We start from the raw sequence: 26,698 nt of genomic DNA on the forward strand, positions 1-26,698 counted from the left end.
GTTATGCATTAGATTACCTAAATAACAAGAATAAAATTGATAACTATTTTCAAATTTTCTTTTTTTTAATTAAATATTATAAAAATATTTTTTAAATTATAATTTTAAAAATCGAAAATGATTTGTTGTATTATTAAAATTTAAAATAAAGGTTAAACGTTAATTGGTATGCCTAATTCGTTATTCTTTCTGTCGAAAAAGGCCAATTCACAGAAATATAGATTTTATTTTACAAAACAGAAGTCTAGGCCTAGCTGAAGGAGCGTCGTTCAATATCGTCCGGGACTTAAGTCGCGATAAATACTGATAAAATAAAGTACTTACCAAGACCAAACGACGGGTAAGTCGGTTTGTGATGTTGGGTAGCTGCGTTCACATCGTTTTCCCAAAATTTCATTCGACCAAAAGATCCTGGAGAACTATCGGTATAAGATGGACTTCTCTCGGAACTAGAATTGTCCATCTTTATAGCAGAATTATATTCAAATCATGTTGAAGTTACTTTCTGTAATCAGACAATTGAACAAAAATTACGCCAACCCAACTGACTGGGTCTACCTCTTCGACCTTCAACAAAAAAGTCTTAAACTTTTATAAGTAGCCTTCATGTACCAGACGGCGAATTATACAACCTTATGAAAGAATTATCTTTACGCCGTATTTTGTCTTTCAAAAAGGCTCAACACGTTACGAAAAATAAAGAAGCAAGCTGGTTTATATTATATAAACCCAATTTAACTTGTTTTAACTCGGGCTGAAATAATAAGCCCTTCTGAATTTAAATTATTTTATAATAAACAAAACACGAAGGTCTACTAGTAGGTATAAGGCCTACGGGTACGGCAGCTATGTATGAATATGAATAGGCTAACTAAACAGAAAAGACACGGAAACGATCTAGCCTATCTTCTTCCGAGTCTTATTAAAAAATATCAAAGAAGCCTACACTTATTTATATATTTGTTTTAAATGTTACTCCTCCCTGATTTGTTCATATGAATCGAATGGATTCCAAAAATTGCAGACCTAGCTTGGCCATAGAGATTGTGCTGCAATTCAATTCCACTGGACGGAAATTGAAGTGTCTAGGCCTACTGGAGTTGATGCAAACTGGAAGGAATACCAAATAGGTAGGGCTAAAAAAGGGGAGATCTTTAAAAAAACATAGTTTAAAAAACAGCAGGCTCCTTTGTGGACCTCTTTTTTTTTAAACGGAGATCTATTTGAATTTTGTAAATATGATCATTTCCATTGACGTAACTGTCGGTCACAGTATGCAAGTAACCGACTGTTGGCGCATTTAAAGTTTGTCCGCTGTCAAGGGGTTTATACAAAGATAGTGACATAATATTATTGGATTACAATTTGTTTTATGTACCCAAAAATCCGGGCGATTTCCGCTAAACGGCACGAAATCACCGAAAAACAGCTATTTTTTGAAAGTTTTTTCAATGTAACTTTGTTATTAATTGACCGATTTTTATGGCTGTTTCGACATTGTAATGCCTAATTAAGTACCTACAATGTCATGTTTTTTTTAATTTAAAAAAACTTAAAACGTCGTCGGCATTGATTTTTAAAGTTAGACGATTTGAAAATTGCCCTGTGTTAAAGAATAGGCTTGTTTTGCAAATTTGTTGAGATCTTTACAAAAACGTTCATAACGTTTGACCTAGTTATCCAATGATATTGGCTGTTCCACCATGCAAAAGCTAATCAATCAAGCTTTCTAATGACCTAAATTAAAATTTGATTGGTTCAGATACTTCGTCGGCACAGCCCCTTTTTTGAAGCAGTGTTTTAGTTTGTCAGTGACCGGCTAGTGTTAAAGGATAGGCAAACATTTTCGAAGTCGACAAAGCTTTCCTTAACAGTCAGAACGTAACGTTAAAACTAAAATTACAGTTGCTGAAAAACTACTTATCCAAAACGCTTAATTTTTTCACGAAAGTTAAGAGTTATTATCCCTTATTTGTAATATGTAAATATATTTAAGATTAGAGTACAGGATTTTTTACATAAATAGTTTTAAAACACTTGGTTTATTTGAAAACCACCAGCGTGGTTTTGCCGTATTGGCAGACTCGTCCATTTTACTAATAGGACAAGGATTGTAGCACATATAAAACTTTGAATTTGATCTATGTGGTTTCCATTTCTGTTTTCTAATGTAAAATTAATATTATATTATTAGTATCTCTATGTAATATATTATATATTCATATTGTACTAGTTAGCATCTACATACTGTTATACTGCACTTTGTTTTGATGATTTTTCAACACAGGGAGTTGGTATACCCTTAGTTCTACTAAAATTATTATTACTTTTATTTGTTTGTGCAATATTTGAAGATTGCTATAAAAATAGAAATAATTTAAATATAATATATTTAACAGATTAAGTGTACGCACTATGCCTATGGAACAGATTACCTATTGGGCGTAGTTCAGTATGACACATCTGATGTTCTATTATTACCTTCTGTATCAGCCTCCGCCCTTTTGTGATTTTTTTCTATACAATACTTATTGTTAATGTACCATAGTTATTTTAAGGGGAATAGTCTCCTAATAAATAGTTCTTAACACTCTAACATTGTTCTTTTGTACCTATTGTATTGCTTTGTTTTCTTGTATTAAAAACTTGTGTTAACTGTCTGAAAGTTACCTCCTAGCAAAGTGGGACGACCCAACATGGTTCATTACCCACCACTGTATTAGGGAGCAGATTGAGATCAACTGATAAGAACCCAACGCACTAAAATTAAATAGGCCAAAAAAACAAAACAAATTGTAATAGACCTCACATTTTGTGAAATGATCAAAATATCGATTTAGTTTTAATATAGGCCTAGGCCTATTTTGATTAGTGATGTTCACTCAATCCGCAAAAAAAGTACAGTACAATTTTTAATAATAAAGTTATTAAGTTATCTGTGCTTCTATCTAACATAGACCCGGCATTCTTTACGAACAAAAATAGACGCAGAATCAAGTTACACTTTTTAATAAAGTGACATGAATGATATGATTGTTTGTCCTATATTTGTGATGTGTTGGAAGCATTAGTAAATATTGTTCTGATGATATAGAGCTATTAATTGGCTGTTGGGTTTGTAGCCCTCTTCTTTTTAAGATCCATCAAACACACATCTCGCATTCATTTCATCATGTTATTACTTTTTGATCGAAACGTCGAGTAACTCCTTGTCAGAACAAAGTGGTGTATATACTGCAAACTCTACAGTAATTACAGTATATCAACGTTGCTTTTCGAATTGTGTAGGTTTGTATTAAATAAATTAAGTTTGTCGGTAATAATCAGTGTAGATTGAAATAATATAAAAATGTTTGTTTAAACCAACAATGAAAATATCGTACAGAATGTTCATTTTATAAGTTTAATTAGTTCAGTCTATAGTTTTATTTCTTCTTAAGGGTAGGCATATTTGTTCATTTTGCCATTTTAATTTGTTCTTTTATATTTAAATTTGTTAATGAGTTTGATTTGTATGTATTAGAAACATACTCCAGACATATTCTTATCAATTCCTGTTATTTTTCTAATTAGAATAATGTTTTGGATTTATCAAGTGTGTATTGGTATAATGCTTATACATCAGCTATTTGAAAACGGCGAGTCAACATTAAGAAAAAATAACGTGAAAACGCTCAATATAAAAGAAATGAAATGCGTTCGGTACCCAAGCTTAAAACGGAATTATACACAAAATGGAACACAAGCTTATGAAGAAATAATTACTGACTTTTATGTAACATCCCTTAATAACGGGAACTCTCTTTCTCACACTGATGATCACAGCGCTGAAACACAAGTTGATGAAACATCAGTTTATAACTGGAACTCTTACAGCACTGATGAACACGACGTTGGAACACAAGATGATGAAGAAATAACCAACTATAACATCAGTTAATAACGGGAACTCTGCTCTTTCCACTGATGAACACGATGTTGAAACATAAGTTGATGAAGAAATAACCAACTATGTAGGCCTAACATCAGTTAATAACGGGAGCTCTCTTTACATCACTGATCACATCACTGTAACACAAGATGATGAAGAAATAACCGACTATGTATCACTTAAAAATGGGAGCTCTGCTAGCACTGATCAAAACATTTTAACAACTCCAGAATGTATTGACATTACGACAGATTACGGATACCCAGATGAGGATTTGTTGGCGCATTACGCAATTGAAGGCAACGTTGATGATACATCAGGAAATGGGCGTCATGGTAGGGTTGTCATTGTAAATGGTACAAACTTAACATACTCTCACGGAGTGATCGGCAATGCAGCTGCATTTACTGGTTTTCAATTAGTATACGTTGATGCTTTCCGTAACTACGATTTCGGATCGAATTTTAGCATTAGTATGTGGTTCAAATGTAACCAATTGGGACATTACCCATCTCGTATCTTAAATAATGGTGTAAATAGTGACGGTGAATTTGAAATAGCACATCTACAGCCAACGCAAATCAAAGCGTCCATGTTCAACGTGGGTGGGTATAGATTGAATGCAGCTGATTCTTCTGGATATGTGGAGAAGTGGCAACATCTTGTGATGACGTACGATGGTAGTAAAATTATATTATATTTAAATGAGGAAAAGCAAGACAGGTCTGGTTGTTGTAGCGGTTCGATTCCTAGCAAACACACCCGTTACTATTGGAGGAGGCTACAGAAATAACGATGACGGGCAGTTGTTTCATGGTTTGATAGACGAAATAAAGTTTTTCAACAAAACATTGTCTAGTGACGATATATATAAATTAAATACATGTTAAAGGGAATATTATCAGCTGCGTAGATAGGCCTAATATGGCGCAATGATATTTATGCAGTCTAGGCCTAAAGTCAAATACTAAAATTAAATTATAGGCCTAAAGTTATTAAAATTCAGTAAAAGAAGTATATACAGTAGTATAGAAATGAAACTCTTGAGGGCTTCGAAACTTAGTTATTCTTATTGAATAAGCCGTGTAATATCCCATAGTATTTATTCGACTGTTCAACACAATTCAATCTTCATTGAATCTACCACTTCGATCGGTCAAAGGAACTAAATAATTAGTAGAAAACGCCACATATTTGAAAGGTATAGGGTTTGTAGGCATTTAGTTTTTTTTAGTGATTGTTTATAAACCTATTTGGTAGAGTGGGATTTAGCCTAAATTCAGTAGGATTGTTGTCTGATGTCTAGCCTGCATACGAGACGTACCTTTTGTAACTTCTATTATAGATCGTTGAAATGTAGGTTCTAATCAAATTAAAAATAACTAAATTGTATGACAAGTGTTTTTTTTTCTTGTAGGGCTAATTCTATTTCCCAGACCTCCCAAATTGTAAACACGGGACTAGCAATGAAATAAAGAAATAACAATGTTTTTGTATATGTACACAATATGACCGACTTAAAGATGTATTGTCCTCCTGAAAAAATACACAATATGACCGACTTAAAGATGTATTGTCCCCCTGTAAAAATAATTCTTAAAAAAAAAATTTTTGAATAGGCCTATTCCATTTTAATGTAACACAATAGTTATCCACTTTGACCAAAATTGGATCGAAAAAAAATGTATTTACCTGAAAAAATGTAATTTCAAGCAAAAAATTGTCAAATTGGCTGCCAGCAAATGGATTTTTGGTTGAATTTAACCATTTTGTCATTTTATAAGTGAAAACATTATTTTTTTTCGGTTTTTTTTTCTATAGAAGTGAGTAACTGTATTAAAACTACAAAATAACATATTCAAATTCTGATTTAATTCATCTTAGTTTTTCATGTTTTTGGGGGACAATACATCTTTAAATGGATAGAGATGTACCATTCGCGTTAACGGTAATACAAATATAGAATATGTTATTCCTTGACCATTTACACAGAGCCCGCGAACTGGACGGGCTGTTTCCGCTGATAGATATAGATTTAACGTGGGACAATCTACGCGGTTTTCCGCTTACCGTTACCGCTTGTATGTGTGTCAATTGGCCGTCTATTCGTCACACCTTCTCTCGGCTCGGCCTATATCAAAGTTCACGTGACACTGTGGGGATCTTCTAATAAATGATTAATAATAAACCAACCAACTAATAAACCTATCTCTTCAATATTTCTAATTGACATTGATGTTCTTTAATATGAAAAAAATAATCAAATTACTAATAGCATGTATGACATGAATAGTTTTGCATGATGCCAATTAAAATGGTTGAAAACAACAGTAAGATATTTCTTTCTTTCAGTATTGAGTTTCTATTTTAATTCAAACTAACAATACACTATAAATATCTACATCTATAATTATAAACATTCCTATAAAAGTACTGAACGTATTGTGTGTTCTACTCGCCGTTCCATTTTCCCAATAGAAAAATGCATAGGATTTATAAAGTGTCTGTCCTGCTTATGGGTATAATGGCTGTGCATTCGTTTGAAAATGGTCCGTCAACATTAAGAAAAACTAGCTTGAAAAATTTGAAAGTAAAAGAAACGAGATGCTTTCGGTACCTAAGCCTCAGAAATGGAAATCAAACTACCGTTGTTAACGAAAGATCTGATCTTGTTACTGATAGCGTTGTAACAATTCCAGAAAGTATTGAAATTACTACAGATTACGAATACCCAGATGAAGATTTGTTGGCGCATTACGCATTTGAAGGCAACGTAGATGATACATCAGGAAATGGTCGTCATGGTAGGGTTATCATTGTAAATAGTGGTACAAACCTAACATACTGTAGTGGAGTGGTCGGCAACGCTGCTATATTTAAAATGGACCTGAAATGGACTTTCGATTTTCAAGAAATTCACACATGTTATTTAAATGTATCAAATTAACACAAGCCCATACAAATAAAAACAAAATGTATAGTATTTTGAGAAAAAACGAAATTTTAAGATACCTTGGTAAATTAGCGAAAATTACTCACGCCATTGCAATATTCTATTTCAACGGCCGTCGGGAGCCTCTATATTCACGACGACACATATACACACGACGATATCGAGAGCGTGTACGTATATGTGTTATGCGCGATTTGAACGATTTGCGCAATTTAAAATTGCGCAAAGAATTCCTTGCGCAATTTGAATTGAAACATCTGTTTCAAATTGCGCAAGCAACGTATTAAATTGCGCAGTAATCTGCAAATTGCGCAAGGTTTTTCGACAGATTGTGAAATCATGCACACCCATATTTTTATAGTAATTTCTAAGAATGATTAAAAATTAAAGATAATATCGCATTTCCTTGTTTTAATAGTGAAAATGTTGTTATTATTAGCATACCAACGAAGACCCGACAAAGGAAAACGAAGCGGTGGTGTTCCCCGGCGGGCGGCTATACTACTCTAGCCCAAAGATACTATAGCGCTATACGTGGCGCTATACGATCTTTGCTCTAGCCTACTACTGGCTATGTTTTGATAGCAAGTCTAAACGTTGGTGGCGGTAGACTATGTTGCGTATTACTGCCTTAATTTTTGTTATTTTTACATTTATTTTGATTTATTTCAAGTTACAATGAGTGATAATATTATTTAATTGTGTATGCCATTTATGTTGTGTATTATACACATGTTATCTTCGCATTTATTATGTTTCATTTTGAGTTATTAGTTTTCAATAAATTATTATTGTTAACCAATCGTCGACGTTAGCACGCATTCTGGTAGAATTCTGTTGCGCAATTTGACAATTTTACAAATTGTGCAGCGCAATTTGAAATTGCGCAAGGATTTTCTTGCGCAATTTGAAATTGCGCAAGTTGATTGCGCAATTTGAAATTGCGCAGAAAATTCCTTGCGCAATCTGAAATTGCGCAAAGAATTCTTGCGCAATTTGAAATTGCGCAAGGATTTTCTTGCGCAATTTCAAATTGCGCAAATCGTTCAAATCGCGCATAACAGATGCAGCCCGATAGTCGGTAAATGATCGACGGCCTGGAAAGATACGCGAAGCGTTGACACTAATACTAATTTATTCAATATCTAATATTGTTGAAATATAGGTCCCTAAAATGCACTTTGTTTGTTCTAAAACCCGAATTTAGAAGGCCTACCTCCCAAATCATTACTAGGCCTAGGCCCCCGCGCGCGGAGTCGATCCACCACCCACCCACACTCGAGGCTCCGTTTAATGTGCATCCAAGGACCAAAGCGATAACAACTTGCTGCTCATTGTCAAGCCAAAGTAAAATATGAATAAAATTCGTTTTCGAACTGCCTGATTCGTGACAAATAAATTATCATCTCATATTACAATTAATTCTGCTAAACTAAAAACTAAAGAAACACATTTTAGCAGTATAAATTACGAACGATATACAAAATACACGAACGGAAAATATGGATACGCATCATTGCACACGGCGCTGTATCCCGGACAACGTTGCCAGGCTAACTTAGGTATTGCCAGAAAAAACCCGTTGATTTGAAGATTTTTAATCGTCATTTTCTCAATGAATAACCGTTTATACGGTAATAATTTTATCTAAAAAAATTCTAAATACGTTTCTGCAAATGCACAAGCATTTTTTAGAAAATACTCCATAGATTTCAAGAGTTATAGCCAAAAAACTGCAAATTGTCCATTGGAGGGATAGGAATATATTCGCAAAGTGGCGTCACCCGCGAATTTTGTTGATTTTCAAATGGGGCTTTCCCCAAAAGGGCGAATTTATATTTTGTAACAATATACATTCTAGCAACACCTAATAGCCCCCAAAACATCATTCTAAAATGAAAAAAATCGAAAATCCAATTCAGGTCCATTTTAATGGTCAAAAAATCCAAGTTCATTATTTTAATAACTTTGATTTCGGGCCCAGTTTTACAGCAAGTTTGTGGTTTAAACGTAAAGAAACGGTACCTAATCAACCACACATCTTAAATAATGGTTTCCGTGGTCATGGTGGATTTGAGATACAATTGCGACAGGGAACACAAATCGGAGCTTCTATATTTAACACACATTCTGGACTTAGAATGAATGCAGTTGATAATTCTAGGTTACTGGAATGGAATCACGTTGCAATGACGTACAATGGCAGTAATATGGTGTTGTATCTGAACGCAGAACAAAAAGACAGTTCAGATTGTTGTAACGGTAAGATTCCAAGAAAAAATACACCAGTTGTTATTGGAGGAACCATTTCTATTAATGGACCATTATTCTTTGGTGCATTGGACGAAATTAAGTTATTCAACAAAACATTAACTACAGAAGATATAATCAGAGAAGTTAACAGAACATAATTTAATAAAACCTGATGGAAAGAGGATTCATTGTAGTATAGACGTCTTATATTTGATTTTTATTATGTTACCGGTACTCTATAATTTATTATAACAAACCAATAAACTTATTCAAATGTTACGTACGTCCGTAATCTGAAGTTCAAAAAGAATATTTACGAATTCGAAAGTATTGCTAGAATATATTGAAAGAGAAAGTCCGACTGTTATTTAGGAATTCGAAAGTATTGCTACAATATTGCTACAATATATAGAAAGAATTTTGAAAATGGTGGTACGTCTATTGTAGATGGGCAAATAATTAAATATTATTTAAATTAATAATTACAATACAGTACAGAAATATAGGTAGTAGACGTTTATTACTGAAATACAATGCAAATACACAAAACAGATAAGATTTGACGCTTTTATCTATACTATATTCATGTAGGCCTAATTATGAATCTTATGGAAGAACTATAAAAATTACTCCATGGGCTTATATACATTAACAATTATTTAATTGTAGGACTTTCATTACAAAGGTTTAGGCCTACTTGGATTTGATAGTCAAAAATCAAAAACTATGAACAAATTTATCAGTCTTTCTTGGAGGAGGGTCCGGCATGAACATTTGTTCTTCGGTTTAATGGACGAAATAAAGTTATTCAAGAAAGCATTAACTAGAGACGATATAAATAAAGAAATTAACAGAAAAAGATGAGGTAATGTCCGACAATATAGAATGTTGGTCTAATGGATGATTTTTACACTAAATTTCTTAAGTTAAAAAAGTGAATGTAGGCTAAATGAGAGCCAGTAGAACACTCTTCTGGAATGAATACTAAAGTGGGTAAAAAAGACGAGATTATAAAAAAATAAAAGAAAGATAAATCTGACTCACTTGATTATGTTATAAAAATAATCAAAATATTTAATTCTATAGTTTAATGCATTTTGACAAGCGAAGTTCACTTAATACGCAGCAAAAGTACAATTTTAACTAGATTTAATTCGTCACTATGACGAATTGTAGGTTAGGCCTATATGCATTGATCTAAATACAAATAATTGATTTTTTTAAAAATATGTTGATTTTGTCGTGATTATGATCTTTAATTATTTATGAAAAATAGGACCTTAGTAGCGCAAATACAATAGCCGGTATCACTGCACATCGAGCCACTTGAATAAAACAACCGGATCACCGATCCGCGTAATGTCATAAACCACCCACCCTTGTTACATAATAATAAAGACAGAACTTATTTTTTCTCTAGATTTCATTATAAATCAGGCGTATAATTATAGACTCGATCTTGGTACCACGTATGCTATAGACGCGATCACAGAAAAATATGATGAAATTGCTATTTAAAAAAAGGGGGAAACCGGGCAAAAAGAGTGTGCACTGCCGTTTAACGCGAGGTGTGCGTGCAAAAATCTGCCCACTCATGGCAATTTTTTAAACGCTTAAAATTGCCTGAAGATTTTTTTTTTCAAATTTGTAAGCGCGCGTACGCATGCGTTATATGCGCTAGGCACGTAATTGTATTGCAATATGATGAAATTTATGAGTACAAAATTTGGTTTAATTTGATTCATTCTTGTGAAGATATGATTTCATACATTTCAACATAATTTCATTAAATCGCGCGTAGACCGTGTAATTGTTGATTGCGCACCGTGAAAAGCTAACCACATCGATTCCTGGCCATAAAGTTAATTAATAACTTAATTAAAGATATTTAATTTTCTGTGCTTTTATTTAACATTGATATGCCATTCTTCTACGAATAAAAACAACTCCTCCTGGCACTCCTGTTACAGTATTCACGTTGTTACAGGCTCCATTTTTTCTGGACTATCTGCACTCTTATTCTTGAGGACGACCGAAGCATATTAATCGAAACGTCTTCTTTTCAGAACTACATACGTCAACAGTATTCACGTTGCTTTTCGAATTTAGATTATTGTCTTTGGATGTCGTTAGGTTTGTATTAAATAGGCCTACATTATGTTTTTACGGTAATAGTCAGTGTCAGTAGTCCACAGATGTTGGTTTAGAACAAAAATCAAGATACTGTACTGGGACTTTGAAAACGTATCATTTTAAAACTTTAATTTGTTCATTCTATGCTTTTATTTGTTCTTTAGGTTAGGCGTATTTGTCCATTTTGCGATTTTAATTTGTTCATTTTAGTATTTAAAGTATGTTCACTGTTTGATTTGTAGGCTATTCTATCAGAAACATCTCATAATTATCAATAATGTCTAAAAGGAACATGTTTAACATGTTTTTATTCTCGATTATTTTTCTTCATTAGAATAATGTTTTGGATTTATCAAGTGGCTGTACTGTGTATTAGTATAATGGTTATACATCCATTTGAAAACGACCAGTCAACATTAAGAACAAATAACTTGAAAAGGCTAAAACTCAAAGAAAAGAAATGCGTTCGGTACCCAAGCTTAAAACGGAAATATACACAAAATGGAACACAAGCTTATGAAGAAATAATCACTGACTTTTATGTAACATCCATTAATAACGGGAGTTCTCTTCAAAATGATGACCACAGCGTTGGAACACAAGTTGATGAAGAAATTACCAACTATGTAACATCAGTTAATAACGGGAACTCTATTTACAGCACTGATGTACACGACGTTGGAACACAAGATGATGAAGAAATAACCAACTATGTAACATCAGTTAATAACGGGAACTCTGCTCTTCGCACTGATGAACACGACGTTGGAACACAAGATGATGAAGAAATAACCAACTATGTATCATTTAAAAATGGGAGCTCTGCTAGCACTGATCAAAACGTTGTAACAATTCCAGAAAGTATTGAAATTACGACAGATTACAGATACCCAGATGAAGATTTGTTGGTGCATTTCGCATTTGAAGGAAACGTTGATGATACATCAGGAAATGGTCGTCATGGTAGGGTTATTATTGTAAATGATGGTACAAACTTAAAATACTCTCAAGGAGTGGTCGGCAATGCAGCTGCATTTACTGGTTTTCAATTAGTATACGTTGATGCTTTCCGTAACTACAATTTTGGATCGAAATTTAGCATTAGTATCTGGTTCAAAGTTGACCAATCAGGCCCATCTCGTATCTTAAATAATGGTGTACATAGTGACGGTGAATTTGAAATAGCACATCGACAGCCAACGCAAATCGAAGCGTCCATATTCAACACGGATGGGTATAGATTGAGTGCAGATGATTCCTCTGGATTTCAGGGAAAGTGGCAACATCTTGTGATGACGTACGATGGTAGTGAAATGATATTATATTTAAATGCAGAAGAGCAAGACAGGTCTGGTTGTTGTAGCGGTTCGATTCCAATAGTAAACACACCCGTTACTATTGGAGGAGGCTATGAAGGCCACCGTTACTTATTTCATGGTTTAATAGACGAAATAAAGTTTTTCCACAAAACATTATCTAGTGAAGATGTAAATAAATTAACAAAACACTGAATACAAAATATTGGATGGAAGTAATGATTATTAATTACTGGGTCTATATCAAATATGGCGCAATGATGTTTATATCAAATACTGAAATTACAGACCTAGATTAGTTATTATAATTCAGTAAAAGAAGTATTATAGCGTAGAAATGAAAATCATATATAATATATACTTATGTATTCCTATTAGGTTCGTTAACAGTTGAACCGGTAAATGTATTGATTTCTATTTAAACGTCTTTTTTAGTGTTGATTAGGCTAAGCGACTCTACAGCTCGGTCGGTTAGTCGGTCGGTCGGTCGGTAAACACTAACTTGTATATGGCCTTGTCTTGATATCCGTTTCATCTAGCTAAGTCAATTTTTCACAGTATATTCCTTATGGCCAGGAATCGATGTGGTTATGTTTTTACGGTGCGCAATCAAAAATTACGCGGTCTCCGCACGATTTAACGAGCATGAATCACAATTAAATAAAATTTGGTACTCATAAATTTCAGGGCAGAAATCATTATGGCAATACAATTACGTGCGTAGCGCATGTAATGCATGCGTACGCGCGCTTAACAACGAACCATCGAATGAGCTGAACTTGATTCTTCCTTTCTGATTGCACTATGATGATTGTTTATATATTATTATATAGAAGATATAATTAAAGAAGTTAACAGAACACAATTTAATAAAACCTGATGGAAAGAGGATTCGTTGTAGTATAGACGTCCTATATATTATTTTTATTATGTTACCGTTATTATTGCTATATTTATTGTATTCTATTAGGCTTATAGATAAATGCTACACTAAAGGTTACTCAAAATGAATGATCCAGTATGAGCCTCATTTTTTATGATTTTGAAAAAGATTTGTTACTAGTAATGATAATCTTTGAGTTTTGCTTAAGCTTGGTTCCCACTAGAGACACAATGCAAGACGTAGACGCAATACAAGCGAGTTGACCAATGACAACCGACGGCAGTCGAATCTATCGCCTGTGATTGGTCAGATTACCGTACCGTACGCTGTACTTACGTCGTTGCATTGCGCCTCTATAGTATGAATACTAGAAACATCTTAAAATCAAGGAAAATTAACAACCAACAAACCAATAAACTTATTCAAGTTTTTCTAATTGATATTGACTTGTTTTTTTTAAATACAATGGCAAACAATGCTGCGCCACAGACTCAAGTTAATCTACATTATGTCATATGACTAAATACTATTGTTGTAGGAAAACATCAGTACCGGTTATATTGATTAATTTTAATCAAAATGGATATTTTAATTCAGTACAAAAACTCAGTCTTTATATGTTTTCAATTTGTTCATATACTCTGATGCGATATAATTAGGCCTACATAATAATATATAAATTATGAACATTCTGGCATTGAGATTGAATGTGTTCAAACGTAGTCAACACTGTCGTGTTTTCCCCCTGTGTTCCATTAGTCACTGCATTACGAAAAAAAAACAACTTAAAAACGACGCTCGAAATAAATGAAAAGAAATGCGGTTCCCAATCTGCTTCAGAAGAACTCCAACTACTGTTAATAACGACAGATCTGATCTTATCACTGACCACAACGTTGTAACAACTCCATAAATATATATATAGATTGCGTGCAGATGATTTGCTGGATTTCAGGGGCAGTGGCAACATCTTGTGATGACGTACGATGGTACTGAAATGAAATTATATTTAAATGCAGAAGAGCAAGACAGGTCTGGTTGTTGTAGCGGTCCGATTCCAATAGCAAACACACCCGTTACTATTGGAGGAGGCTACAGGAATAACTATGACGGAGAGTTGTTTCATGGTTTATTAGACGAAATAAAGTTTTTCAACAAAACATTGTCTTGTGACGATATAAATAAATTAAATAATTTTTGAAGGACAGATTATCAACTGCGTAGATAAGCATAATGGCGCAATGATATTTATGCAGTCTAGGCCTATATCAATTACAAAATTATAGGCCAAAGTTATTAATATTCGGTAAAAGAAGTATATAGTATAGAAGTGAAACTCTTGAGGCTTTCGAAAACATTGTCTAGAGAAGATATAAATAAAAATCAGAACACTGAATACAAAATGTTGATGGAAGTATTAATTACCAATTACTGGGTCTACAGTATATAAAATATGATGTTTATATCAAATACTGAAATTATAGACCTAGCCTAGTTATTACCGGTATAAAGAAGTATTTATATAGCGTAGGTCTATATGAAAATCATATATATATATTAGGTTCGTTAAAAGTTGAACCGCTAAATGTATTTATGACTATTCAAACGTATAGGCCACAGATATAATAATATATAGTATAATAATTTGGAAGCTACACTTTTGAAACAGTGGCACACTTCTTAAATGAAGGTGCGTCCAGAGTAAGTAAAATAAAAGTTAGAAAAAAAATAATTTAACAATATGCTTATTTACAAGAAAATTTTAACTAAATTATGTACAAAATTGAAATTGAAATTACGGGGACAAACATGATCTCATATTTTGTCAATGAATAATAACTAACTAACCAATAAACTCGTCAATGTTTTTTTAAATTGACATTGATGTTCTTTTCAAATACAAATTAGTCCAGAGTCAAATTACATCTAATAACATGTAGACATAACTTGAATATTATTATTCTTTATTCTCATAACCATGAGCAGTGCAAAGCATCAATGACTGGTTGTTAATAAAATAATAGTACTTAAAGACACAAATGTAAAATTTATATAATATTGTTCCAAAAATATATAAGACCGGCTACTGTAGAGTACTGTGTTAATATAATAAAACATTATTTAAAGATGTATTTAGATGTAGATTTACGTTAAGTTAAAATCACTTCCAATTTTTGGTAAAAGTGAATAATAACTATTATGTAGCCTTAAAATGGCATATTCAACAACAGAATGTTTAAGAATTATTTTTTCAGGAATGATTTAATGGACATAATGGACTTAGGCCTATTTGCTGTTCAAATAACTAGCAAAAAACAGGATCAGGCCTGAGATAGCTGCACATCAACTTCCTCAACAACTTTAGCTGTTTTAAAGCAGCTTTTCAGGTAACTTTGGGTGTTAAAATTCCTCCAATAAACTCCTCCCTTATTTGCGTCACAGAGTCAAGTTACTTATCTATATAATGATGTAATTGACTAATATTGTTACGTCTTAGATTGACGAAAAAAGCAGTAAGTTAATAATTAATCGTTATAAATGGATATTTTGTTTCAGTTAAAACAAAAACTCCTCATCAGTCTCGTACAATATGTTCAAAATGTGCTCATAAATCTGACACTATAAGGCCCACATCCATAATAATACTTCGTGTGTTTTGATGTTTCAAATAAGAACATCTGAATGATGTCCCTAGTGAACGACCCACTTCCTGCTTATATTTTTTCATAAAAGGCTTAGATTATTACGATTTTCATAATGTTAATAGTAATCAAAATGCAGTTAATATTTATGAAATAAAGTTAAGAAAAGAATACCATGATTTTGATTTTGTTCGTTTGAATTTCGCGGTATTAAAAAAAAAACACCAACATCGCAATGATGTCGCTCTGTCCGCGATTGATGATGCAACTATTTACAAGGGCATGCGCATAACTTTGTTTCATGTGTGCGCACATGCATCATTCACGATCAAAACACACCGCCGACCGGTACCCTTGAGAAAAAGTCTGTGTTTTGGTGTGTATTGTTTTGTATTTTACAACATAAGGTGAGTATGATGATATTAAGCCACACTTTTAGACTTTATGCCCATCATTTAGTTATTGTCGCGTTTATTGCGAAAATTTGCATTTAGTAGCCTAGCTGCTAGGCCTACACGATGTACTACAGATACAGTATACAGATGGTACACAGCAGGCAGGTACAGTGTGGTGTACTTGCAGTCTACTGTCTAGTATATAATATTATAATTATTGGTAATCAGGGAGGTATAACCTCCCTGATAATAATGTTACAGTAAAGCTTTGATTTAAATAGGGCTTCAGTTTTGTCTGCGCCTAGGCTATCTATAGTCGAGTGTATATTGTAGGTATCTCTCTAGGGCCAGGCCTAGGCCTATGCTTTTTAGGCCGCTGGAAATACATTACATGGTTCTCGTCAGTACTTATCAAAAAATTGGTGCGGGATTTTTGTCAACGTTCATCTTTCATCACAGTATTTTAATTAAGTGAAATAAACCTTGAATGCAATAATTCCATAGGCAGAGAGGTAGTAGTCACAACGATCTATCGCGAAATGTTCGAGAGCAGCAGACCAAAAAAACAGCGGTAGACCTCGTTCTGATGCAAGGTATGGATATCGTGTGTGGATATGACAAACACACGCTCACCCGGACGGGACCAGAATACTTGGTTTCAGAATGAGGCTCAAAATACGGATTGATGGCGGTCCGTGACGATTAATATACACACTTTATGTTTCGAAATCGTGCGATCACATACACAACAATGGTTTGAGCATTCACGATCGACGGGAGGCGAGTCGGATTTTCATGAAAATATAACAAAATTTGTACTTTTCCCATATTTACCCCTGTTTTTTCTTAACAAATACACAAAGATGAAAGATGAACTTTTTAGGTGCGGGGCCTAAAATCGCGAGCGGGCGCTGACGAGAACCATGTAATGTATTTCCAGCGGCCTTATGCTGTCCATTTTCGTTATATTTAAGAATACTGAATGTTATAATTATATAGTAAGTAAGTACAGTGAGAGTATTTTTAATTATAATAATAGTTAATAATAAGTTCATAATTATTAATACAATTTATTTTTTTCTGTACTATTTCTAGCACTGTTATTTACCATTGAAATAAATTGTTTATGATATTAAAATTATTTATAATTTAGGCCTACAATGATGATGTCATATTGCCGGTTTATGTTTGAATTCCAAATTTAATTTTACCACCAAAAAAAAGCCAATAAAACTCCATAAATGATGCAATAATACTTAATAGTGAGTACCAAATAGTAAGCATTTATGAACATTCCTTCCTCAACTCTGATTGGCTACATAATTTCCCCCCTCAGGCCTATACGTCAATAGAAAATCAAATCAACTGCTGCACTCTACAGTACATACTTGATAGGAACTATGATTTCCTAATGAGTGGAAACTAGCATTAATGTTTAATAATCATATTATTTCATATTATTTTGCCACATTTTTTTCTTTGTTTCTTTCAATCATAACATTATTTTTTGTGTCATCACCTGTTCCTAATGTGACTTCTGTAAAATGAATGTTAATTTCCATAAAGGTACAGAATTTTTCAATATTCTTTTTTTTTATTAGATTCAAATCCTACCATAAACGCATTACAACCATTTTGCAGTAGTTCTTTTCAATTGAGTTACTTCAGTCCCAGGTCAACAATTGAACGTTATTAACACACATACTTGTTGTACAAATGATTAAAATCTAGATTAAAACCCATTGTTAATGTTAAATAGTTTACAGTTCACTAATGACTAATGAAATATTTACAGTGATAATGGCATTTGATAATCTGCGTGAGTTGAGATTAATTAATATTGATATTGATTTCATCATGGAATCAACATCAAAACATAACCATAACTTGAAATACTACTCTAGTAAGCTATGTCAATTACATATTGTACAATTGAAATATCATTCTTTAAACCAATATAAGTTGATATTAAGACAGCTGTCTATACTTTACTATAGTACACAGTTGTTTTTTAAGTTGATTTATTTACTTAATCAAAATAATAATGCTCATTTACGATCATCTCTTCACCTTTATAATGTCAACATATTAACATTGAGTTACTTTATACATTAAAAAATAAAATAGAGTGAAAAAAATACTGAAGATTCCAGCATTATATACTATGTCATAGTAGCTTACATTGATAAAGACTCACAGAATGATGAATTCCTATTAAATATTTTATATAATTACTTCTAGGCAATGTTTAAATGTTGATGAATAATATCCATTCGTCTTGCATGTATAAATAAAGTTTTTGTATTTTATAATATAACAACAAAACAAGTATTTCTTTAATGCAAAAAAGTCTGTATAAGCCAGCTGTTTGTAAGAATGTTTTGTGAATTATTACTACATTGTTTCTTTTTGTTTTTGTACCAATAGGACTATGTCTTATATTATACGAACATCAGCACTCATAACACGAGACAAATTTCTTAAAAATGTCTTGAACAAAAAGTTGCGGTTTCTTTCAACAACTGTTGGTAGTGAGTCAAAGCTCCCAAAGGTAATTTACATACTGTAGTTAGATGTCAGAATTGATGATCTTGTAAACTGATGGTGGTGAATGCATTTTGCGGGGACATCAGGGGCGTAGGACGCTTCCCTAAAAAGGCAAAAATGTTTTAGGCATGTAGGTCTGATAGTTTAGGTGTAATTTATGAAGACCTACCAACAAAATTGTCTTAGCTCCACTCCAACCATGGTGGGCTAGTGCTGTAGACTTATAATTTTGTTTCATATACTAAGTGCAATTTCCGGGCACCTAGCAGCTCTATTTTCCAAAATTGTTTTAGCTCGGCCCCAACCATAATTGTAGGGCTGGTCCTGTAGACTTTTTTTTTGCACCCCTCCAGATAGCAAGCAGCCTACGCCTCTGGACATGGTGGTCTAGAGAGTTATTTCAAGATGATCTTTAAGAGTGGAATGATATGATATAGGATTTTAAGAGCCTAGAATTAGTAGGCAACCATCATAGCCAACACCACACAACACAAATATAATGACATAATAATTTTTTTATTATTCTATTGTCTTATTTATTTCTATTGATAATGTAAATAATATTCATGTCGGTTGAATAGTGAATAATTGTTACAATTATTTATTCAAATATTATTTTCTAGCCAACATCAGCTAACCTGATTCTGGAAGATGGCACCCGTTACCAAGGTTACTCATTTGGTAACCCAACATCCGCATCAGGTGAAATGGTATTCAACACTGGTCTAACTGGGTTAGTATGAATTTTATAAGAATTAAAGCAAAGAAAATGGACATAAAAGTACATTGACTTAGTACCAGCACCTTATTTACAGTGTACTGTAGTACCTAATAGTGCCTACTTGCTGTCAAACACACATCTGTTCATTTTAATGTTACCAAACCATATTGATATTTTATTTTCCTATGTAATTATTCAGAACATTATTATATTTTTATTCAATAAAGATGTATTGTCCCTTGAAACACACAAAATGAAGGTCAAAATATTCTAAATTTAAGTTGGCCATATCAAAGTAATATTAAAGTTATTCACTTTAAGTTTAACAGGTAAATTAATTTGATTACATTTCGTCTGGAAAATCGTCGCAAGCAAAAGTAAATAAAGATTTCAAACCATGAGTATGCATTATGCATGATGCTAATTAGGATTGTTTACAACTCGTCACGGTTGAAAAGGTGTTTTCACATAGATCGCAAGGAAGTTTTATGATTATGCATACAGAGTAGCCAAACAAGTGCGTTGCATTATGAGATATGTTTTGATCGAAAACTTTAACTGGAAGTCAAAGTTATTTTTTGAACAAAAAAACGTCTGTATTTCAGTTAAATGATTTTTTTTGGACTAATTTTTGGTGAAAGTTAATAACTATTATGATACTTTCAAAATCTGTTTTTTATTTTTTTTGTTTGAATTAGTCAAAGGGACAATACATCTTTAAACATAAGTTACAGAGTGACTGTTTTCAATTTTAAAATTAGTCTATCAAATGTTTTCTATAGTTAGTATTATTTTTATTATTGTTTATTACAAATAAAATAAAGTTTGTTATCTTGTATCTGCAATAAAAAAAAATACGTACAAGAATTAATTTAAATATATATAATATTTTTGATACATATATTTAATACATATTTTTAATACATATATTATTATAAGGCTCTTATTCTTCTTTACCCCCTTCTCCACCTGCGCATTATGTTTCTTTTTCTAAATACTGTTTTAATATGGTTATTATCTATTATATATTTATTATCTCTAGATATCCTGAAGCACTGACTGACCCAAGTTACAGGGGTCAGATATTGACCTTGACCTATCCCCTTGTTGGTAACTATGGCGTACCGGACACAAGAGCGGTGGATGAGATGGGCCTTATGAAGTATGTAGAGTCGGAGAAGATACACGTAAGATACATTTTACTCTAATTGATCAATAATGTATCGATCAATTTTTTTTTTATCACATGGATTGATAATAAAATCTTGTTCTGAATGTATTAATTTATTTTGTTTCATTGTCTAAAAACTGTTTATTGCCAGGTTGTTATCTTGCAATACGTGATAAACAAGATTTACTTACCACTTTGTGTATACAAAATCAATCAAAATGTGACGTGTTCTGTTTATTGTGCAATAAATAAATTGGTATCTTGGTATGCTTTATCCATCATCCATGTTGTAATGCATTTATTCAATACACTAGAAAATATGATTGTATACAGTTTATTATGTATAGAGTATCACGGTGCTGACGTCACAACGGTAGGTGGTGCTGCGTGGTTGCTAGCGCAACCAAAAATGCGTTCAGCCTGCCTGAGTGACTCCAAGATCACCAATGGTTTGGAATAGGCTTATTGAAGTAGTCATTTTAAAACTTAATAATTTTCAATAAAAACAAACTAAAATTTCAAAAGATAACTAAATATTTGTTTTTAATAATCTATTTATTCTTCAACTACAGTTTAAGTTGAAAAAAATCAAGCTAAGATACATAATTTGATAGAAATACAGATCTTTACTGTTTATCAACATAGTAGCACTGAACACATTTTTTGGTTGGCTAGCAACCATGCAGCACCCTCTGTCGTTGTGACGTGATACTATATAAGACTCGTCTAATGATAGATGTTACTTTATCGACCAATCACAGACGTGTTCAGAGTGGGTTACTTTCCTCCTGATTTCATCCTAATAACAGAATCATTCTTAATAATTTGTTGCCCTAGGATTTCAAAGTTCTTATCATCTTATACTATCCTTTTGTAGGTGACTGGTTTGCTAGTGCAAGATTACTCCTATGAACACAGTCATTGGAATTCAGTAAAATCATTGTCTCAGTGGCTTAACGAAGAAGGCATTCCAGCACTCTATGGAATTGATACAAGGATGCTAACAAAGAAAATAAGAGACAAGGTATAAGTTATTGTTAGCACTTTCATTGTAAAAATTCAACTTTTGTAGTCAAAGGCTAAAATATAAGTTACAATTATATGGATGGTTGCACAAAAAAGTTCTTTTTAATCGAAATTTCCCTAATAAATCATTGGAAGTACAACTGTAAGTAACAGTAACAAAAAGTACTAAACAAGAAATATGCCGCTCGACTTTTTGACGTAACAGTTTTAATTATTCTTTCTTCATAAATGATGCTTTTTTCATTGATATTCTGTTTAATAATTTAAGAAATAATTATTTATTATCAATTATTTTATCAATCTGTAGTAAACATTTTGTTTAATGTAAATATAGTCTGAAATGAACAAAGTCAAAATTTCCTCACTAATTTCACTCACTTACTCACTAATTTCACTCACTTACTCACTAATCAAACAATCCTTCATCTATACACACCATTCCCCAAAAATATTTACCATAGAGGAAGGAAGGATTGTTTTGATGAATGATAAATTGACAGCCAAAACGAAAAAATTGTTTATTGAACAGGTCTTACACAGTCTGCTTACATCTCATATCTCTCTTCTCCCAGACATGCTTTGGAGTTTGAGCATGCCCAGTCCAAGTTTCCAAATACCAATTTTTTCAGCCGTAGTAAACTATAAGCTTCCACATGATACAGTTTCCTAATGCTTCCATCCTCTTGAATATAACTGCCTAAAGGCGTGGCACGAATATTTTAAGCAAGCATTGCAAATTTATGTCTTTTTCTAATATACTTTTGTATACATTTTTTCTGATAAATAGGGAACAATTCTAGGTAAAATAGAGTTTGATGACCAACCTGTTGATTTTGTTGATCCAAATAAACGCAACTTAGCAGCAGAGGTTTCCACAAAAGAAGTGAGAGTTTATGGCAAAGGCAATCCACATAAAGTTATTGCCATTGATTGTGGCGTTAAACACAACATAATAAGAAGTCTTGTCAAGGTTGGTACAGTATATTATAATTGTTTTTTTCTTTATATAAATCAGTCATTTTAGTAAATGCAGTTAAACATACAGTAAATATGGATTAGGCTATTGATCTGGTCAATCATGCATGTAATTTTAAGGTTTTTTGTATGCAGGGTCCCTTTCCATGAAAATTATGATTTTCTATTGGCATGATTGACCGTGCTGATAATAGATTTTGGTGTAGTGGATATCGGCACAATCAACTGGCGTAAACTTCATCATTTTCCTATATCTATATATTATAAATTTACGTACGAGCAAAATTCGGTAAATCATGTTTTACTTCTAGAATGTTTACTCGATGGTATATAAAGTTGGTTTATACTTTCGGCACTGATTTTAACCACCTGATGTAACCCTGTTTACTAATTAAATTGAGTTAGATAATAATTTATTGATGATTAAAACGAATTTAGTTTCAATGATTTGCCCAAAATAGGGGTGTTTTCCGTTCGTAGTTTACACTGTCTAATGAATGAAGTCTGTTTCATCTTGAAAAATACCCACACACAGGCCCTACTTTTAGATATATAAACGCACAATATACAAATAAACTTTATTACTGACAGTTGCTTCTCAACATCGTAGTGGTGTGTCGTTACGTATACTTTACTATTTCAATCAACTATGACAGTGACAGTTTTAACAAAGTATTAAATCGCAAATTTGTTACTTTATTTAGTGGTATATTATCCTCTTCCCCATCCCTCGACCCTAATGTTATATACAAAACACAAATTGAATCCAAATAAAAAATCTGGACTCATTTTGTGACAAGTTTCTCTTTCGGAAGTAATTCCCAGGGTGCTATTTTAAGTTGACTACATAAATCATCATTTCTATTTATTTGTTTCTGTAAACGACAATGTATTATAGTTCTGCAGTACGTACATAAAAAAACCAGTTTTTTACTCTGCAATTACTGTGTATTCGAGAACCATCTGTGGGCATGACCTAGGTGGTACACGAGTGAAGCGGGTGTACCATCTAGTCTGTAATAATAATAATAAGGTCAACTGTACATCTAATGCCCTGTTTTCTATAGGCAAGGCCTTACTGTTGTTTTATTGGCACAGTTAATTGGTCGTTACAGTCAACCGTGCTGATAGAAAATAAGAAACTGGTTGACCATGCCTTTGGCTAATCACTTCCAGTAAATATACTTGCCCACGTGTCTGCATATGCCGAGCTTACTTCATTAGTATTGTAAATAAAATGTAAATTGTAAATTTTAATAATATCGAAAATGCTTCTGTTTTACAGAGGGGAGCTGAAGTACACCTTGTACCTTGGAATTATGATGTAAGCAAAGAAATGTATGATGGTTTATTTATATCAAATGGCCCAGGTGATCCAACACTCATGCAGGAAGCTGTCAACCATCTGCAAAAGGTGAGATAACTGGCCTAGACGTTGTTTTCAAACTAAAATGTTTGAGCTAAAGAAAACTTTTGAGAGATATTATGCATTATTTGTATTATATATTGTGCAAGATTGTGCTTTAAAGAAAACAGTGATAATCTGGATAAGTGTAGATAAATGTCTATTGGATGCCTACCTTGAGTGAAAGCTTACCTTAAGTGAAATTATGAGGCAAAGAGTATTACACGTATAGGCTGCCTCCTCTTATAGTTTTTATGTGTGAGTCATATGTTCGTTTGAAAGTACTGAGTGTTTGACTTGAAACAACATGATAAGGTAATGAATGAATGGAATAGGTTACTTAAAATCTCTATTTAAAAAAGGCAAGTAAACACAAACTGAGAGATACTTAAAAAAGTGAAGAACTACAATAAATTAATTGTAGTTAATTTTAGTTAACTTAATTGTAGTTAAGTCTCTCATCTATTTGTCTGTTCTGTAGGTTATCGAAAGTGATGTCCAGAAGCCCTTATTTGGAATCTGCATGGGAAACCAGTTGACTGGGCTAGCAGCTGGGGCAACAGCTTTCAAGCTTCCACTTGGAAACAGGTATATCAGCTTTAGTAACAGCACTGATGACGGCGCTTTATATTTACGACTCCTATTGTGTCATTAGTCATCATCTGGATCTAGAATCTCGGGGGCTTTATATTTGCAACATATGAGTAGTCGTCTGGATCTAGAATCTGCCAAAGATCTGATTCAAGAAATTGAGTCAGCATATCCCCAAATTTCTCAATCTCTCACATAATGAATTAACTTGTTCTAAGGTCCATCTAAAGCTATGTCTACACTATCAAACTTTATGTTACAACAAATGTGATGTGCCCATATATGGACACCATATCACTACCATATTTGAGTATATCACTACCATATTTGGGCACATCACACTTTTTTTGTCAAACTAGTTTGATAGTGTAGACAGAGCCTAATGTACCTAATTTTTGATTCAAGAAAACGCTTTGTTTTTGTTGCAGAGGTCACAACCAGCCAGTAATTAACATGTTAAATGGGCAAGCTTTTATAACGTCACAAAACCATGGTTTTGCTATCGATGCTGACACACTTCCAAATGGATGGAAACCAGTTTTTGTGAATGCCAACGACCGGTCAAATGAGGTCAGGTTACTTCAATAATAGAATAATAGTACTAATCATCAATGTAATTTTAGTTTAATGTATGTAATATTTTTGTTTCTTATCACAAGTATATATTCATACCTATCTCCACTTGCACTGAGAAAAGGGTTGTGCTACCAGAAAGCTCTTCTGCCGGTTTTACTTTATTGTTTTGTTTTATTAATCTCCATCTCCAATTCTTTCTAAAATAGGGTATAATGCATGAAACGAAACCAATATTCACAGCGCAGTTTCACCCAGAGCATAAAGGAGGACCAACAGACACAGAGGTAAGACTGACTGTAATTTGGTTGAGTGTAATCTTATTGAATTGGATGTTTAATTTAAAAAGTTGAATAATAAGAACTTAATTTCCTAAAAAGATGCTTACATAATTTTGGTGAAAGAGATTGTGGAATGTTTGTTCTACTAAGTTTTTAGAGATAATGTTATTTTATAGTTAGAATAACATGATTCGACTGTGGTAAAATTACACACAGAACACTCTATGTAACGGATTCTATAGATTAAAGTGGGTCTTACTACTGAATTGTTGAGATACTAGAATTTTAAGATAGGTATGCAACACAATTTCTTTTCAATGTGTTTTCGTTTCTCTGTAGTTTTTATTTGATACATTTATGGACATGGTAAAGACTGGTAAATCTGACCTCACAAAAACAATGAGCTCAATGACAGTGCAGAAGCCAGAAAGACCAAAGGTACACAAATATAATTTTAATAGAATAAATGTTTACATTAATACCCCATTTATACTTACAATTGTGTCCTGGGCTGCTCCAAGAACTCATTTATTTAATTTTATTTAGCCATTGGTCACGGTTCATTGCATAAGCCAGTCCAAACATAAAATCTGTTCCAGGTCTGCACCGGCCCAACTATGGAGTATTTACATGGCCAGCATTCTAAATGTAAATGGGATTAAAATGTGGTGCCAAAATAATCAATTCTTATTGTTTTATTACTTGAAATGTTAACCAAATTGTTATCTTAACTAGATACTTCCATTAATTAAAATGAGCTAAAATTTGGTTTCAATTTCATTTTAATTTATTTCCACAATATAATAACATACATACAGGATAATAAATGCAATGAAGTAATCATGTGGGGGAGGGTCATTAGGTTAGGTTGGTTTTTTTTGTGGAGATCCTGCTCTTCAACT

At 32.8% G+C, this 26,698-nt stretch overlaps 3 protein-coding genes across 3 annotated transcripts in view; 2 read left to right on the forward strand and 1 right to left on the reverse strand.

Annotated features, from left to right (window-relative positions):
• The window catches only part of LOC144847358 (uncharacterized), an 18,459-nt gene extending 17,897 nt beyond the window's left edge, over nt 1–562 (reverse strand). Inside the window, exon 1 of the mRNA XM_078703658.1 lies at nt 325–562. Within this exon, the coding sequence (XP_078559784.1) occupies nt 325–463 (139 nt within the window). The 5' untranslated portion in view covers nt 464–562. The remainder of the gene's footprint in view (nt 1–324) is intronic.
• The window catches only part of LOC144835557 (uncharacterized), a 24,624-nt gene extending 11,843 nt beyond the window's left edge, over nt 1–12,781 (forward strand). Inside the window, exon 2 of the mRNA XM_078690641.1 lies at nt 11,605–12,781. Within this exon, the coding sequence (XP_078546767.1) occupies nt 11,609–12,781 (1,173 nt within the window). The 5' untranslated portion in view covers nt 11,605–11,608. The remainder of the gene's footprint in view (nt 1–11,604) is intronic.
• Nucleotides 12,782–16,451: 3,670 nt separating this feature from the next.
• Nucleotides 16,452–26,698, forward strand: part of LOC144846766 (carbamoyl-phosphate synthase [ammonia], mitochondrial-like) — a 47,249-nt gene continuing 37,002 nt past the window's right edge. The window contains exons 1-11 of the mRNA XM_078703571.1: nt 16,452–16,518; nt 18,934–19,057; nt 19,677–19,786; nt 20,817–20,961; nt 21,823–21,969; nt 22,759–22,941; nt 24,232–24,360; nt 24,833–24,939; nt 25,371–25,512; nt 25,725–25,802; nt 26,136–26,234. Of these exons, the coding sequence (XP_078559697.1) occupies nt 18,938–19,057; nt 19,677–19,786; nt 20,817–20,961; nt 21,823–21,969; nt 22,759–22,941; nt 24,232–24,360; nt 24,833–24,939; nt 25,371–25,512; nt 25,725–25,802; nt 26,136–26,234 (1,260 nt within the window). The 5' untranslated portion in view covers nt 16,452–16,518; nt 18,934–18,937. The remainder of the gene's footprint in view (nt 16,519–18,933; nt 19,058–19,676; nt 19,787–20,816; nt 20,962–21,822; nt 21,970–22,758; nt 22,942–24,231; nt 24,361–24,832; nt 24,940–25,370; nt 25,513–25,724; nt 25,803–26,135; nt 26,235–26,698) is intronic.

This window comes from Antedon bifida, chromosome 1 (assembly GCF_963402885.1).
Source record: "Antedon bifida chromosome 1, ecAntBifi1.1, whole genome shotgun sequence".
In the NCBI taxonomy this organism is placed as follows: Eukaryota; Metazoa; Echinodermata; class Crinoidea; order Comatulida; family Antedonidae; genus Antedon; species Antedon bifida.